Source organism: Lissotriton helveticus, chromosome 3_1 (assembly GCF_964261635.1).
Source record: "Lissotriton helveticus chromosome 3_1, aLisHel1.1, whole genome shotgun sequence".
In the NCBI taxonomy this organism is placed as follows: Eukaryota; Metazoa; Chordata; class Amphibia; order Caudata; family Salamandridae; genus Lissotriton; species Lissotriton helveticus.
Window position 1 is genome coordinate 1,105,138,591 of NC_136061.1, and position 17,380 is coordinate 1,105,155,970.

The following is a 17,380-nucleotide window of genomic DNA, read 5'->3' on the forward strand; positions in this document are numbered from 1 at the left end:
CCTAAAAGAGAGACTAACGAAGAGCAACAAATAGTTTGTGACTGAAGAGCAGGTGTGTATGCAAAAAAGTAAGGGAACCACAAATAGTTACAAAAGGCTACCAATGGTTTAACTGATTCAGCCTGTCCTAAAAACATAACATTACTTTGAATGTGAACATGAAGGAGGAACCTGTCCTAAAAATATAACATTGCTTTGAATGTGAACATGAAGGAGGAACCTATATAGTAGTGGAGCAAAACATACATCTTGCTATGCTGGTAAATGTCTTTAATGTATCAATAAAATGGCCAAAGACAAGACCTTCTGAATAAATTGAACTATTTTCAGATGTTTTTCCACCACAGATAAATAAATAGGAGTTTAGTACCTTCCAGTTTCCAGCTGAGAGATTCTGGAGTGATCCAGCAGATCCTTCAAGTGTAGCTGGGTTCGAGCTCTCTGCAAGAAGTGTCAGATATGGTTTTACCACTGATGGATGCCACAGCATTTCAACACCTTTGGGAGACTTGGAAAATCCTGGTATAGGACCAACACCATCCCACTAGGAAAATATATGAATCAGATTAGTTCATAGAACAATTTAAAATAATCATTCTCTTGCTTTAATTACTCGTTCTCCATGGGTGGATTACAATTTATCAACTTCATGCAAAATCACAATACCAGGAGAGGAAGAAAGCAAACATGGCAGCTCTGAAATCGCAAAAGGTATCTTAGGGTTGCATGCTCAGACCTCCTACACTGGGATATCAAACAAAGTGCACCTGCTTAAGATAGGACTATGACATTCAAGATTACCTTTCATCAAAGATGTTTAATATACTTTCCAATAACAAAACACCAGATTCTAAATACACTACTAAAGAAAATGAATAATAAAAAACAACAACATTAGACCTCGAAAACAATTGCTTCATTTCTATGCATCCTTTTCCTGTTGCATCAATTTTGCATAAGTAAAAACAAAATTGTTTATGTCTGCTTTTTTTCTAAAACCAACCTACATGAAGTAAAACAAATCGTCCAGTCAATTTGGGGGTCTGATCCCAGAAAAAATTAATTACTGCTCTTGATATCTTCATATTTTTAGGCATAAAAACATTGGTCTTAACAGTTGTCCCTTCTCTTAATTAAAATGTTCACATAAAGAAAGTGGACCAATGACTCCTCTTCCAGGACACACAGATAACAGGTGGCATCTGATTCCCCATTTAGGCTACTGTATTGAAAATCCCTGAGAGAAAGTAACCAAACCTAAATCTGCAGCAGAGGATGTAGTATGTCTTTCCCTCTCCCATCTGGGTATTTTTTACCTTGGATTACCTTTCCCCATTCTTCCCTGTTTTTAATGTATGGGTGACTATTTGCACTCAGATACGTGGGTGACTTTTGCACCCTGGTATAGGAACTTTGTCCTCTTTTTGTGAACAGCCTTACATAAAAGCCCACCGAGTTTTATCGAAGGGTTTAGTGTTTGAGGAATTGGCAGTGATTTATTCCAAATAGCTTCAAACTGCAGAGTTTTTAATGCAGATAAATATGAACTCCGGGAAGTCCCCCTTTGAAACTACTTTCAATAGTAGTTCCTCTAATGTTGGTGGGGTTGAGCTGAGTTTTGCACATGAAGCTACAAATGCGGCTTGTAGAGTAAGAAAGTGTCTCAAAGGCTGAAATATTTCCCTTGAGGAGTGCAATCAGGAAGACTAAGCAGGAGACTGTATTCGGCACAGGGCTAAATCCATCCATTTGACAAATTTCTTATAGAAGGCTATTGAGCCGTATGTAAGAGTAGTCATAAACATACTGACAAATACATGCAGTAGTGGTTAAAGAGAAAGGCCTGTGAGATTATTACACAAATGAGAAAAAGGGACGTTTAAAGGTAATGCAGTAAACTTCAGTGTTGTATAGTGCCTCCTCGCTCTTCCAACCATACTCCTAAGTATTTATAGAAATTTGCTTGATGTAACAGCATGCCTTTTAAGTGCCACTAGCCTTTCTAATTATCCTTCCGCCAAGGACAACTATTTTAGTTGTAGTTTTGTGAAGGCTTAGTTTAATGCCTGGCAGCAACTGCACAAAGCACTTAAAGCTCTCTGCAGCCCACGAGGGGTCTTGCCCGAAAGCACAGTATACTTCCCATACTATAGAATGCCCAGCCAATATGATGGTGGGGAATATTCTAGTAACTGTTGTGTTCCATGTACCTATCGGCTTTTACATCACTGATGTACACATTCAAATTAAAATCACTTGTTCAACTCCATTTGCTATCCGTGTGCTCAGCCCCCATAGCACATTAAGGAAACGTGCATAATTTATGTATGCATTTTTTTTTACAGTAATTGTGGTTTGAAATACAGGTTACAAGTAATGAACCTTTCAGTTATCTGGTCAATATTTTGGGGAAACTAATTTAACAAACATGCCAATGTTAGGCTAACTCCAGCATTAGAGTGCTATACAAGATGCCAATGCGCACAAAAACTGATAACCCCACTGAAGCATGATCAGGGCTTCCATATTTTAGTGCTGGTTTGTAAGATACACAAACGCCCGCCAAGGAGGTAGATGCTATTTGATGAAGTGTCTTGAAAGCAAGTTATATCATAAGATGCTATGCGCCCTTGGATTTGTTTGAATTTAATTTAATGTTCCATGAACAAATTGATGAATTTTAGGAGCAGCGATTTATTACATAGGATACACTTTTCTTCCGAGCACACAAAGTTAACTTTGTGTGCTCGGAAGAAAAGTGTATAGTGATTGAACTACCTTGGTGGTTTATATGTGGAATCGTGGTAACCGATCGCCTTCATCCTGAGCACCTATCTCACAATTTGGGACATTACGCGGACCTTTACATGCAGTGCGCTTAAGTATAACTGTTATCATTTATTTATATTATTACATAGGATAACCATATCCAAATCACCCCACAGGGCACTGCTTTGTACTGCTAACTTTACATTCTTTTTTTGATATGCCATACTGCACTGTATTGCAAGTTTTGTTTCATTCATGTTATGCCTGTCTTTCTAGAGCTCTCACGCCATTTAAACATGAACTATTGTTGAGGGAGGTCAGGCATTGTGATGGTTTAGTTTTAGGGTTTATTTCAATTACATGGGGATATCAGTCTAGCGTTGGAAACATGATTCAATAAGTTACACAAAAAAAAAAGAAGAAAAAAAAGAAGAAAAAAAAAGAAACATGATTCTTATTCTCCAGTTCTGGAACTGCTGTTTATTTTCCCAAATAAGCTTCCCATGCTCTTTATTTGAAAATGTGAATTCAGTTCATTTGTTTGGTTATCTGAATGTTGGGGTTTTAAAAGCAACTGAAACAATATCTTTGGACGTTGGGAGTCTGGGATTGCTGTAAATAGCTTTTTAAAGTATTGCCCCTTCTCCATGATTTATACGCTACTGAAAAAACATAGTACTGGGTTTTCACCTAATGAATCATCTTATAAATGACCAAAGACATTGTCAGAGGTCTTCAAAATGTGCCTCCATACAGGAGATACAGAGGGTCTTCAACATTATAGATTTCTGAATGTTTGATGTAAAATGCACCCTTGATCTATTTGTGGTGGTTGGACCAGCCTTTTTTACAGGGTTATCCCCAAACCTCTTGCCTTCTTCCTCCTATTTTTTCTGAACTGTTTTTGTTGGCTTTAGGATTCTCGTAACCAGTGCTAAAGTGTATATGCTCTCTGTCTAAAAAGTATTGGTTATTGATTTATCCGGGATTGGCTGATTTGATTTACTAGTAAGCCCATAGTAAAGGGCACCAGATGTGCCTAAGGAATGTACATCAAATGCTATGAAGTGGGCCTACAGAGCTGACTGTGCCACCCACATGAGTAGCCCTGCATACTTGTCCCTGACCTGCCACTGCAGTGCCTGTGTGTGCAGGTTTAAACTGCCATTTTGACTTGGCAAGTGCATCCACTTGGTAGGCCCAATCCTTCCCTTTTAATACTTGTAAGCCACCCCCAATGTAGGCTCAAGGCAGCCCACTGGGCAAGGTGCAGTGTATTTGAAAGGTAGGACATATGCTGTAGTGTTTTACATGTGCTAATAGTGAAACACTGTTAAGTTTGTTTCTCAGTATTGCAAGGACTATCTCTCCCACAGGGTAACATGGGGATTGCCTTGAAATATATTTTAATTGTAATTGCCAATTAGAAGCAGATAGAGATTTGGAGTTTGAGGTCTTTAAATTCACAATTTAAAAATAAATCTTTTGGTGAAGTTAGATTTTAAATTGTGTGTTTGAAAATGACACTTTTTAGCCTGTCTGTAGAATCTACCTCTGGATTAGGATGACAGTTGGGCTCTAGTGCATTCACTCTCGACAGTCACACAAAGGGAGCCGAGGTGTACCAAGCTTAGGGGCCTTCCTGAGTTAGAGTGGTGGAAGGAGTTGTCACTGACACCTGAATAGGGCTGTGCCTGTCCTCAAACAAAGCGGTTTCCATCCCCCTGTAGTGTGTCTGGAGCCAGGTCAGGGAAAGGCAAGGTCTTGTGCACTGCAAAGACTTCACTTTAAAGTTTGCCTTCTTCAAAGGCAAAATCTGGTATAAGTACTGGAGATGTCACCCCATAACTTCAGAACACTTCTGTACTGAAGACATTCTGACCAGAGAAGCGCTGTGTTGCTATCAGGAGGGACTACCGCTTTGCTGTTTACTTTGCATTGGCCTGCTGCTGGCTGCTTCTGTCTTGGGCAGTGAAAGAACTGGACTTTGCTTTCTACATCCTGCTTTCTAAGTTTCTCCAAGGGCTTGAATTGAGCTTGCCTCCTGTTGGAAGTCTCAGGGATATCAAATACTTCATCAACATCTTGTTACCAGCATTGGCACTCTTCTGCTGCGAGTCCTGTATTACCAAAGGGTGCCAAAACTAGTCCTGGGCCCTAGGAACTGAGTGGTTGTAAAGTAAACTCCAGAAAATCAAACACGATGCTGTCCCAGACGCCACTGCCTGCACCAAAGCCATGGTGACCGCTCATGAGGAGCACGATGTATCCACCGTAACAACATCGCAGCCCCAGACTCGGGCATCAACACTGCTGTCTGCACCGAAGCAGAGAGCACCACTCATGAAGAGCACAACACATCGCCTCAATGCATTGCAGCCCCTGGTGTACAGATGACCGTGCCATCGACTCCGACCTAGTCTCCGACACAGCTGCCTGCAATGCGGTTGAGGACACCTCTTGTGAACTGCATGACGCATCCCCCTGTCTCACATAGCACCCCAGGTCTGCTGACGATAGCCCCTCGCACTGATGCAGCTCCACTGACTGCACGGATGCTGTGCCGCTGCCCGGACGGACGCTATGCTGCGCTGCTGCCTGCACTGAAGCCGTGGTCACTGCCTGTAAAGAGCCTGCTGCATCGACTGCGCCAGTGCAGCCCTGGCCCCGCTGACGACATGGCTCCTGTCCTTGACATCGCGGAGTTCGAGCCCCAGCTGTGTGACTTTAAGGCCTCAACGACTTCTGCATGGCTTTCGAAACCGATACTGGCATATGCCGGCAAAGTCCCATCTTCAGATTTCATCGTAAGGTACTGTTTTGTGGTTCTGTCCAGTGCCACATCACTGATCTGTAGGATTTGTGTTGTTCACAACGAAGCGATAGCCCCGGTTGGTGCTATAAACTTCAAGGAACTGTATTATTAAGTCTATTCTTGCAAAATTCATATCTTAACTTGTTCATGTGTGATTTTTATAGTTTTGGTCAGATAAATATTGGGTATTTAGTTTTAACTGGTGTGGAGTGCTTTTAGGGGTGGAGTGTGTGTGGGGTGTGTGTGCTGGACAGGGTGTCTACCGACTGCCAACTACAGACTCCCAGTGGTCAGTTAATTTCCATAACAGGACCATCTTTGTCATGAACTGATGTCAGATGGCTTAGTTTTGTTATAGGCCCTGGTAGGGGTGAGGTGCCAAGGCATTCCACCACAATTCTGGTCTAGCTGAGCACTTTCATTACTGGTTTCTTTTTTGCAGTTCTTCTTTTGAAGGCTACGATGTAAGTATCGGGACTGACATGTGTTGTCTCTTGTATTACCTGCAAGGGCACATCTTCCATAGAACCAATCTTCATGGAGTCAATTCCCACCTCCATACCAGTTTATGTTAATTATGCTCCTCAGGTTGTTTGTTTTCCTGGTTTGCAATGGCTCTCTTTCTTAAATGTGGCAAATGTGAAAAAATATTTTGACAGGGTGGTTCTCTCATACCATATTACAAAAGGATGCCTTTTTATTTAGCTTGTTATTTTTTCCCTTTCTTAATATAGGCAACTGGAGGTGTTTAGCAGTTTGGTCAGGAGATAAATGTAGGAGATTTGAAGAAATAACGATGCATTGCTTGGGGTGTCGCCAAGTTATCCCTCTGCCGTGAGCTCGCCGTGGCTTTTAAGTCTCTTGAACTGGAGCGTCCCCTTGTGCACCATCTTCAGGGTCTTAGTGTTGTGTATTTATTTCATCTGAGCCTGCTTTGTGTGTTCTCTGCTACCTACTACTTCTTGCTTTAAGTGAGAAATGCAAGAGGTCATCTCTGGTAACTGACAATGTGTCTAACAGAGAGGCACACGTACAGTAATCTTCTAATTTTAAGACCTCACATTTAGCCCAGTTTATTCAACCTCCCTAATTTAGTGACAGTTGCCATGGTGTAGGATGCCAGTGTTCTATCTTATTAGTGTGTATTTGAACTACCTTCATAATTGCCCCACATAAGTCGTTTATGGCATATCACCAAGGGGAGGAAACACAGGGGGTATCAGAGCGAATTAGATTCTCAGGCAATTCCTCATTAGGATCCTGTTTTGCTGCATCCCATGTCTTCCATAACCTTTAATCCACTGTAGGATGACAACACTTACTTTGAGACACTTAAATGTCTCTAACAGGACGTTAAGCCAAAGCAGATACATTTGCTTTAGTCCTGCCCTATTTTGTCAAAGTCTTGTAATCCGCTTTATGTGCAATTATGCTATAGATCACATGTTACATCTCTCCAAAGACTAAATGTCAAGCTGTTTCAACCACTACATGGTACAGGGTTTGATCACAATCACAAATATCAATCAGAATTCCTTTTTTTTTGATTATGCGATGTAATCATAAAAGTGCAGAAGACAAATTTTAAAAACACCAGGTACATTTATCATTAAATTTAACTAAAACCACAAAAAATAATTTACACAGACAGTAAAAAAGGTGAACAAAAACCACATAATAGTGCATTAACAATTGTAAAAACAGTCTAAACAGCTTAACAGGACCTAAAATGAAATAGAATAGCGCCAGTAAAGTGCATGTTTCAGAAAGGTGACCACCGAGTGGGTCACATAAGGATTCTGGAGCATCCTTAAGAAATATAAAGCTGTACTATACTGAGAGAAGCCAACGTTTTTGCGTATTGGTAATAAGGATTTCCTCTGTGCCTCATAAAATATACAGAAGAACATGAAATGTGCTAGGGTTTGGGGAGAGAGTTCATCGCAGGGGCAGAGCATGATATTCTTGGGGTCAAATTGACATATTTGGGGGGGGGAGCACAAGTGACATCTAATGGTGCCTAGATGGAACTTCGTCAGTATGACTCTCTCCCTTGTTAATGCATAACAAATATTACTCTACCCCAGGTGTCAATTGTAAATCCATCAGTTCTCTCATATTAGGACTCAATCTCCATGTTTTTCCTATTACGTACTGCCTTTGTTAGAAACAGGTCTTTAACGTTTGCAGTTTTCCTCTTTAATATGGATTCCCGTTTAAAAAAACAGGTCTCATCTACCAATGGCTTTCAAGGTTTTTTGTAAATAATTCAGCCATGATCACATAACAGGCAATTCTCAATGATATTGTGATTAAGGAAGGCCTTCGGGTTGGTCCAGATTGATATCCATAAGAAAAGAGGGGCAAGCCCCACCAGAACTGAAACATGGGACAAACCTAGTTCATTGTGTATGAATTGCCCGGACCAAGACCAAGTAACCGCCTACAAAAGTGGTTTTCTACCCTCAGGATGCTGCTGCAATCCCCATATCCTCAAATTTCCGCCTCATAAGTGAGAACGGGTAAACATTTAATTTGTAAATTTCCAGTACGGGGCCAATGGCTTTACTGCCTACTCTTGTAGATATATTAAATAGAGCCCCCACTGTGCTGTTAAATTGTGAGCATCTTTCAGAAACTCAGGGCACAACATTGTTGGTAGAATCAAAGTTCACACCCAGATAGGGGAATTTACTGACCGTGGTAATATTAGTTAATTGGTCTTACCTTACTGTGCTGAGGGCTGCACACCATATAATGTGACTTGGAAATGTTGGTGGACGGGTCCAATTTATCCATGAAGGATACAAAGTTGTCAACAAGGGCCCGGATCCCATTTGGCATGTGGGCAAGCAGCACAACATCATTGGCTTAAAGAAGCGGAGGCAAAGGGGAGGCCTTGATTCTGAGTAGGCAGCTACAGCTGCTGATAACAGAGGACTCTAGGTCGTTTATATTTAAAAGAAAGAGAATTGGAGACATAAGGCATCCTTGGCAGACACCACAATCACAAATATTCTTTTAGGGGTCTACTAATCCTGACAATAAATCAAGGGCTACACACTACAAGTGAACATTTTGCATTATATAACCAAAGCTAAACTACACCCTGACAAAGTTCCCGTGGAGCACATTTCATAACAAAAGAGGGCTTATGACTATGTTCAATGACATTAATGGGGAGGCTATTGTGTGACCCTGAAAAAAATACATTTAGCCCATACTTTCATTGTTTATCTGCTCTAGAACTATGCTGTTTAGTAAGTCTAGGAAAAAACACATACCTGGTAAAAGATAATGTACCTCTAAAGTTATAAAAGAGAATACCCGAAGCAAAGTAGGATACACGTTCCGGCCAAGTGTGTATACTAGTCTACAACCTCAGTTCCATTGGTGTTTCGAGAGTGATGGACAAACATAGGCCAAGATAGCATATGCTTGCAGGGTTGGCTTGGTGAGTGTCCTAATGAGTAACAGAAAGATCAAAGAGATCCCGAAGAGCGATGAATGTCCTGAGGTCAAGCAGTAAGAATCTGGATGATTATTACAATACATAGTAGACGTGAAAACAGAGGTCTGCTAAGTAATCTGTGAAAGGTAATTGTGTTTTATAATATTTAGAGGCATTTAAAGCAGGTGCATCAGGTTTCTAATTCTCGTCTACAATGCACTTTTGTAATTACTTGCCACTCCCGGGCAATGAATACATCCAATTCTACATGACACAGCAGTCCATGACCTGTTAAAGTTAACATTAAATAATTGTGCCAACCTGATCATCTTGTGGCGGCTTTTTCTTCTTTTTCTTTTTTTTCCCCCAACAGCTAGAATCTGAGTCTTTGCTTGGAGAGTCTTTGCAGAAATCATCAATTTCATTTACCCCTAGGAGCCTTGCCTGTGGCACTTCCAATTCTAAACGGTAGGATAAATTCCGCAGGGTACAAACACAATTCTCCACAGTCTGGAAAAAAAATCAATAATTTACATCTCGAATGCAAAATGAGGAACACATTTTTATTAGTAATGAACAGACTTAAAAACCATGTCAATGAATCTGGTAATCAAATTAGCAGAAATAGATACTTTTTTTATGAAGCAATTGGACAGTTCAAATGTGGACATGCAAATTTAAAATAGGACCAGACATTAAACACCAAGTTCTGAAAACATAAGAATGCTTCTTGGAAGAAACAGGTGAGATACTCAAGAGTAATCATAATCACCCCAGTAGCTATAGTTAATAAGCTCTACATCTTTACAAATTTGGGGGAACCAAATAAAGCATGACTAAAGCCAGACTCTAACACAATGCAGCCTATTTTCCTATAAAATGAATCTGGAAAGGCAGTCAGAAGCACTTCCAGTGCCCAGGCTGAGCTGGCAGTAAAGCATGCTCGCAGGTCCCACAAGAGTGCCTATATCCCTCCACTAGACATTTAGTGTTGGTCTACCCATTTACTCCTTCGGGCATTTCGCTGGTGTGTTGTATTCACTGGAGACTGGTTTGTGAAGGCAGAGGGTCGCTGGCTGGTGCCTCTGCTTCTTTCTCCATTTTGCCCAAGGTAATGACAGTAGGCACAGCAAGTGCTTTGGGGTAGAGAATTGAAAGCCAGGAAATACAAAAGGAGAGACGAGAGAGGAGGAAGTGAGAGGGACTGGTTTGAAATTATTGCCAGGGATGCTTTTGGTTCCATGTCTGGCCCTACAGAGATCCGATACACATTATAAGTCACCTCTAGATGCTACAGGCCATATACCTTTGCAGCCTTGGGATTAAAAACAAGCTAATGTGATCCCAGACCATCAGTGAGACGGAGTCATTGGAGTAATGCAAGATCATTAATGTTGTCAACCCATCCTTATATAATGGCAACAACATCGTCAAGTAAATGTTCCAAAAAATTGCTCCCACCATCTCCTCAGAGATCATTATTTTTCTGAATTCACTGAACCACATTTCTGCCACACTGACAGAACTACATGGTCTCCTGCTCCAAGCCTGCATCATATTCAAGACCTGCTGCATCACACACAAAGCAGTAACTAACCACAACCAACCAATGAACCACTAAAAAAGCCAAACAACCAAGATGACTTAAAATCAACATGGACCAAGATATGACATCACTAGATCAGTGTTGGAGATCATTAAAAAGTCAGGCTAGGGTACAATTCGGTCTTCTTTAGTAAAGAGACAATGGAGTGAAATCGGCAGTACAGAATAACAAGATTTTGTAGTAAATCTGCTCTCCCCTGCCTTTGATATTTGGTTGCTATGCTGATTTATATAAGCAATTTTACACTAGATCCAACCTAGCATTTACATTTGACTTCTTTGCAGGAGGCCATGAAAGAATTCTTGCCCTTTTCAGGAATCTCGGAGTTGGGCAGGGTCAGTGGCAGAACGCAAAATGATGGGCTCCTCTGCAGAATATAATGAGGAGCCCCTGAATCTCCCATACCTCACACACTCATTGAACTTGATCTGAATGGGATCCCCCTGAAGGCTTAGGGGCCCTCCAAGAGGATCAGGGACACATGTGCCTTCATTACGGCCCTGGGGATGGTTAAGAAGCAAAGCATGTGCCTTCATTTTTATGTCGTGCATTCAAGACCTATTGTATATAATTTAGTATATACTTTAGTATATACTTATATGTGTATGTACTTTGGGGACTCTGGAGATCAGCCCTAGGACTTGTCTGCTTCCGCTTAGGGACTTTTTTTCTGTTCAACTGCCTCTATTTAACTGTCTTGATAGAAAACGACCAGCAGAGGTCAGTAAAATACCAGAATTGCTTTCTGCGGAGGGACTTTTTTAAAAATTTTCAGGCAACTGCCTCTATTTAACTTTCTTGATAGAAAACGACCTGCAGAGTTCAGTAAAAGGCCAGAATATCTTTAGCATTCTCTAGATTCTAGTCCGTAGAAATTGTCTCCCACAAGCACCCGTAGATAATAATATTTTTTCCAAATCTTGCATTTTTAGTGATATGACCACTGAAGGCCCTGCTTTTATATTAAAAACAGAGCTTTGGACTATACCATTTCCAGCTGAAATGCAATATTTCTGTCCATTTGTTCCCATACCTGGTGTGTCAGGCAGTTTGGTGCCTACTTTCCCTCCATGTAAAAAAACAGTAGATGTTTTAGCACCCAGGCTAATGTGCTGCATAGCTAAATACATATAAGGTTCCAAAGGCGAGACCGATTGCATTGCAAATGCTTGTTTAGATTACATTGTGATCACAATAATCAAGTACCAATTAAGTTTTGAATATCATTGTATGAGATCGCTGGGAAGCATTGACTATTACAGATGAGCTCTTAACTTGGATACGTTTTAGGGAACAGAACGCTTATTTACGTCACATTAACCATTTTAAGTCCTTCCCTATATATTCTTTACCACAATTCCTCCTCAGCTCTCCTGTGCAGTAGATGACCACGAATGACGAACTGCCTAAATTTCAAAGCTATACGTTGTCTGTAGCACACTTCCTTGTACGAGCTGCATTCTCCAGTTTCTGCTGGGCTGACACTGTTGTCATCAAGGAGAGGAATATGCCCTCTTCGGGGCAAACCAGTTTAAATAGAGAAGCCTAAATGTTTTTGAAGTCCAGGAAATATCAATTGCCAACGGTGAAACCCCAGTTATCTGTTCTTCTGCAGGTTCTTTCTAGAGCCATCAATACAGGTCTCCATTTAAAGTGAGTAGTGCAATGCTCAGGAATCACCAATACTTTAGCTATAGTCTACACCAACACGTTCAAGTCTCTCAACTCAAGGGTGTTGCATTTAAAAGTCGAACAGATGCAACACTTATCAGCACCATAGACTTGGTGTAAAAAAATACATGTTTTGACTACTTGCTAGCAGTTGTTTTTAAACAGTGCTTACCAAAGCAAGAACCCATGACTGACCTGACTGAAGAAAATTTTGGAAAAGCCAGGACACAATAATCAGCAGTAAATAAAAGTAAATCAAATAAGGACATATGTAAAATAAAGTAAAAGACAGTACTCCACTACAAAAACGTAATAAAGCGTAAAAAGCAGCAACTATTTCATGATTAGTAGTAAGTTTCAGCAGGTGTGTGAAAGTCAGACAGCATAAGAAGAAGTGCCCAATAATTCACATCTGACAGTTAAAAATGAGGCGGCAGGTTCGGGGAAAGAAATGGTTCCGGCTAAGGGAAAAGTGGTACTGCAAGATGGATCCCTCTCCTTCTGATTAATAATCAAAAATGCTGCAAGAGAACTGGGGAATAGAAGATGGAGAAGAGCGATACCTCAGAAAATAGAAGAATTACAAACGTTTTTTTTAGGCCCTCTGCACACTCCAGTCCACCAACTATTGTGAAATGTGCAAATTCAGAAACTGAGTACTAGGACAATAAACCACAAATTCTTGGCTCGTGAAACCTAATAATTTAAGTATGAGTGGCAGGCAAAAAGAAGGAGAATAATATTTATTCAGCCTGCTTGTTAGGTCTGCCACATGTCAAAACAAATGTGATCATTGTTCCATTTTATTAAGTAAACATTTCTATAACTAATAGAAAACTCTAGAATCATTCATAATTGTAATCGCGCCAAAACATGCAATATGAGATATGGTACCTCGGGAATACTTAACATATGCACACCTTGCTGTCAAAGTCTGACGTGTTCACACATGTATGAATCACATACAATAAGGAATCAACCAGCCCTTCACATGTCCGCATCTGTTTTCGAGCTTCTTCTCCTGCAGAGCTTAGGTTCCTAAACAAACATATGGCAAGGAATTACATTTGTAAACTCTGAAAACACACATTACACAAAACCCCTCATAAGCAATGCAAGATCCCCTCGTTTTTTACCTTCTAGACTGCCAATGGACTTTCAGAATTAAAAGTATGCATTTTTAGGTCATCTGAATTGGAGGGTGATTCCAAAAATGCTCCCTAGTCCCCCTTTTATAAAATAAAAAACCCTTATCCTCAGCTAAGTTACCAAGTAATAATACCTCTGATGTACTGGAGACTTATGTAGTGGTTGTATACTTGGTGGACGACCCCTCAGAACATCCTATTGAGGCGAACATCTTATCTCCTCCAATGTGTGATTTTGGTGGGGGCGAGTTGCAGGAAGGGGCAACTAGTTTTCCTGATCGGCCAACTGTTTCGCCTATGTATTATGATAGTCTTATTTTTTTCTATGTAACTCGTTTTATGTATTTCCTATAAAGCACTCCAATACGTTTAGCCATGTATGCACTCAAAAAATAATGCAAAACCAAACAATCACTAAAATATTAATTTAAATGTGGTAATCTGCATTCAAACAGAATCAAATGGGTTGGCTAGGTTCGTAGCTACTTACCATCTAGAAAAAAATGTATATGCTAAAAAAGGGCGTAAAAGCCGGAAAGAAGGCCTGGAGGTCTCGGAGAAACTCTCTTCTTGGCTAGAACAGCAGGGCTCTGTTTGATGCATGCTCTTTTTTCTCTTCTTTCTTTTCTTTCTCCTTGGGTACTCCTTGTAATTCCATTTGCACTTTCTCTTTTTTCTTCTGCTTATTCATGCAGCTGATAAATATGATGTTTATTTATTTTTTGCGCCTGCTTATGTTTAAAAACGTTGTGCCTCTTAAATCATGCGGGGTGGGGGGCGGGAACGACATTTTGCTTGTACCTCTTTATTCCTATTGCTTTGAAAAAACAAACTAAAAAAAAAATAAACAGATACAAATGAGGAGCAGCACTGTACTGCTTCCACCACTGCGAAAGAGCTTTGCTCTTTCTTTTTTGCTACTCAACTTATGCAACATTGAGAAATTTTTCACATTTGCCCATGGACAGTCCTGGGATTATGGTCTTCAAATAAATATCAGTCAAAAAAAATATTAAATAACCAGTTACAAAATGATGTTTCACTGATGAAATTCAAGGTTTTATGTCTAGGCAGAGGGGCAGGCGAGGAAAGGGGTGGTGTCGAAGTTGGAGGGCGCTTTTATAAGACAGGTAGGCAGCAGAAATCTCCCCACAGACTGGAGTTGGTAAAGGGAAACAACATCTTGAAACCGTTAAAAACCACAAGGTGTTTACAGACACGGAGGAAAGAGGAGGGATTCTATACTGGTTTAGCTTCTTTTAATAAATAAAAAGGGTTAACAAGCTGTTCTCAAAGGGAACACTACTAGTTTCTTTAAATGAGTGTAGTCCCACAACGGATTGACCTCAACAGCCTTGGTTGGGTCTGCAGTGTTTTGGGAAGGAGGCTGCCAAGACGCTTTCTGATTGAAGCTCCATGACCAAACAAGGAAATCATCCCACATGGTTGGTCAGCTGCGAATGCATTAAAAAAACATAGGATCAGAAAAATAGGGGAAGTAGAGCACCTATGATTCAAGACAAAACCTAAGACACAAGGTATTTGTTGCACACTGTGTTTTATTCACACTGGGCATCGATCTCTTAGTGACAGTATTTACACATTATTACATGTGAAAGTGTCCCTAGGCGGGAACGTGATGAGGGGGGCAGAGGGTGGAGTGATAGTGGATCAGTAAGGATAGGGAAGTGATTGCAGGATAAAGTGTGAATCAAAAACAGTACATCACTTTAAAAAACTGGGGCTCATTCATCGACCCTATTAATCAAAGTTTAACAGAAACAATACACAGTCATGGTTTTAAACAGTAACACAGTATAGAATATCTGTTGTTCACGCTGGCTAAACGGTTAAATGTCGACGTTTCGACCCCAATAGAACAGTAAGCTGTTGTATCCCTTACGCCGGGGTCTTCACCAGGACAAAAGTGTTGGGGATGAGGGAAGGAGTGATCTAGGGAAGGACATGAAAAAGCCTTAGAACCATATTAATGTAAACAGGAGTTTCCATCTATATACTCGGACTGAATTCAAGAGCCATTTTTATCATAAGTAGCCTCTGCACAGGCTACGGGCGAAGAAGGGCGCGTGGGCTCCTAATGCATGAGAGCGGAGAAGCACCGGCAAGATTGAGGTGCAGGATCAGTTATGAGAAAACGTGATGTCACTAGGTAAAAGGACCAAACGATGATCTCTTACTTTATAAAATGTAGAACTTGGACTGTGTCATGCCGGGTTAATCGGATGTCACTGACATAGGTAATATAATCTGCAAGATGTATTAAATGGAACCACTATTAAGCAACATAAATCTCAATTAAACCATCTCATATTTATGTATAAAGAACAAGATGCCCGCGGGAAACATGTACCTGAGTTCACGGAAAAGCGCACTGTATCCAATTAAATCTGTGGATAAAGTGTGTAAAATGTAAATTAGACAGAGCGTTAATGTAGGGTAAAACAATGTGCAGCACCAGCACGAGCGTGAGGATGCGAGGGAAATTACCTGCACTATGGAGTATGGGCCGAACTGCTTCTGATTACTTTACGTCTGCAAGCATAAAATAGGGGGGAAGAAAGTTTTAAATAGGTAAAACCATATGCTAAAATTAAGTGGTGCATATACCTGGTAATGCGGAGCCGGGCGCTTAAGTAAACTCACCTATGCTCTGCGTAGATGCCTCCGTTTGAGTAGAGCGAACCGGAAGGCTGGGGACTGCTGTTTATATAAAGCTGTCAATCGCGCGTGTCAGCAGCGAGCGCGCAGACGCTCAATGCTTGGCAACTAGGACAGGGCGGGTGGAGTCAGAGAAGAAAGACTCCCATCCAGATGACCAACAACTCCCTTTCAAAGACCATGTTAATAAAACGAATTGCAGAGCATCTTAGCCAACAGATTATGGAGGCCCATAAGCAACAGAAGTGTTGCAAATCTGTAAATAGTTGGTATGATTCAAGAGTGGCACATCGGGCCGATCGAGCAGTGCGGGTTGACAGTGCTGATGCAGGTTGCAATAAATATAATACTACCAGACTAGGGGTATTCGGATGGCATTTGCCACAGGACCAATCTCATAATGTACATTACATATTCCAATTCTGTACCACAATATAGCTTGTGCATTCCAGACATTTTGTGTGGAAATAGATTAACACGGTAAAAATTTACATAGGTTACATATGTCCTATTTCACAGGGTAACTCGTACATCCGTATAATGTATAGCAGTCAAAGAAAACATGCTGACATTGAACACGCCATGTATTAACACAATCATAAAATGCAAAATTGTGACATCTGCTGGTGTGTCTACATGTCGCTGGTTCATAGTTTAAAACATATTTCCACAGTGGTTATGGTGGCAAACAGTGTAGAAAAGCCTTATATTAACTGGACACCCAACACATTATGAGAACATTACTACATAAGTTTTACTCGGATGACAGGCAGGCAAATTGGGCGTGGCTGATTTCTGATTCGTTCAGACCATTCCTAATAGAGTCCAGGAGGGACATCCATTTACATTCCCTCAAATTAAGAATAGCACCAATGTTTCCTCCCCTAGGGCCAAGGGATGCTTTCTCTAGTACTACCCATGGTAATTCATCAGGATTATGGTTCATGGTTTCAAAATGTTCCACAAGCGGTGCTCCCAGCGTCCCACATCTTACCTGGTTACAGTGCTGGAGTATATAGGCCTTAACTTCTCTTGGGTTTGGCCTATATAGATGAGATCACACTGACATAGAATACCATAGATTACATTGATTGTGTTGCAGTTGGAGAAAGTTTTCAAAGGAATCACATGGTTCTTATAGGTGAACTCTTTCGTTTGAATGGTTGTTGTCCATGCTTTGCAATGCCTTCATGTGAAGTGCCATGTATTGGTGGTAGATTCCACATGGATCTGATTGAAGG

The 17,380-nt window shown here is 40.7% G+C and overlaps 1 protein-coding gene across 4 annotated transcripts in view; it reads right to left on the reverse strand.

The window, feature by feature from the left end:
* PKP4 (plakophilin 4) overlaps window positions 1-17,380 on the reverse strand; it is a 771,376-nt gene that overhangs the window by 59,097 nt on the left and 694,899 nt on the right. For all 4 annotated transcript variants that reach the window (XM_078681704.1, XM_078681705.1, XM_078681703.1 and 1 more), the window contains 3 exons: window positions 13,233-13,350; window positions 9,357-9,545; window positions 371-544 (listed from right to left, as the gene is read on the reverse strand). In XM_078681704.1, coding sequence (XP_078537830.1) covers window positions 371-544; window positions 9,357-9,545; window positions 13,233-13,350 — 481 coding nt within the window. The remainder of the gene's footprint in view (window positions 1-370; window positions 545-9,356; window positions 9,546-13,232; window positions 13,351-17,380) is intronic.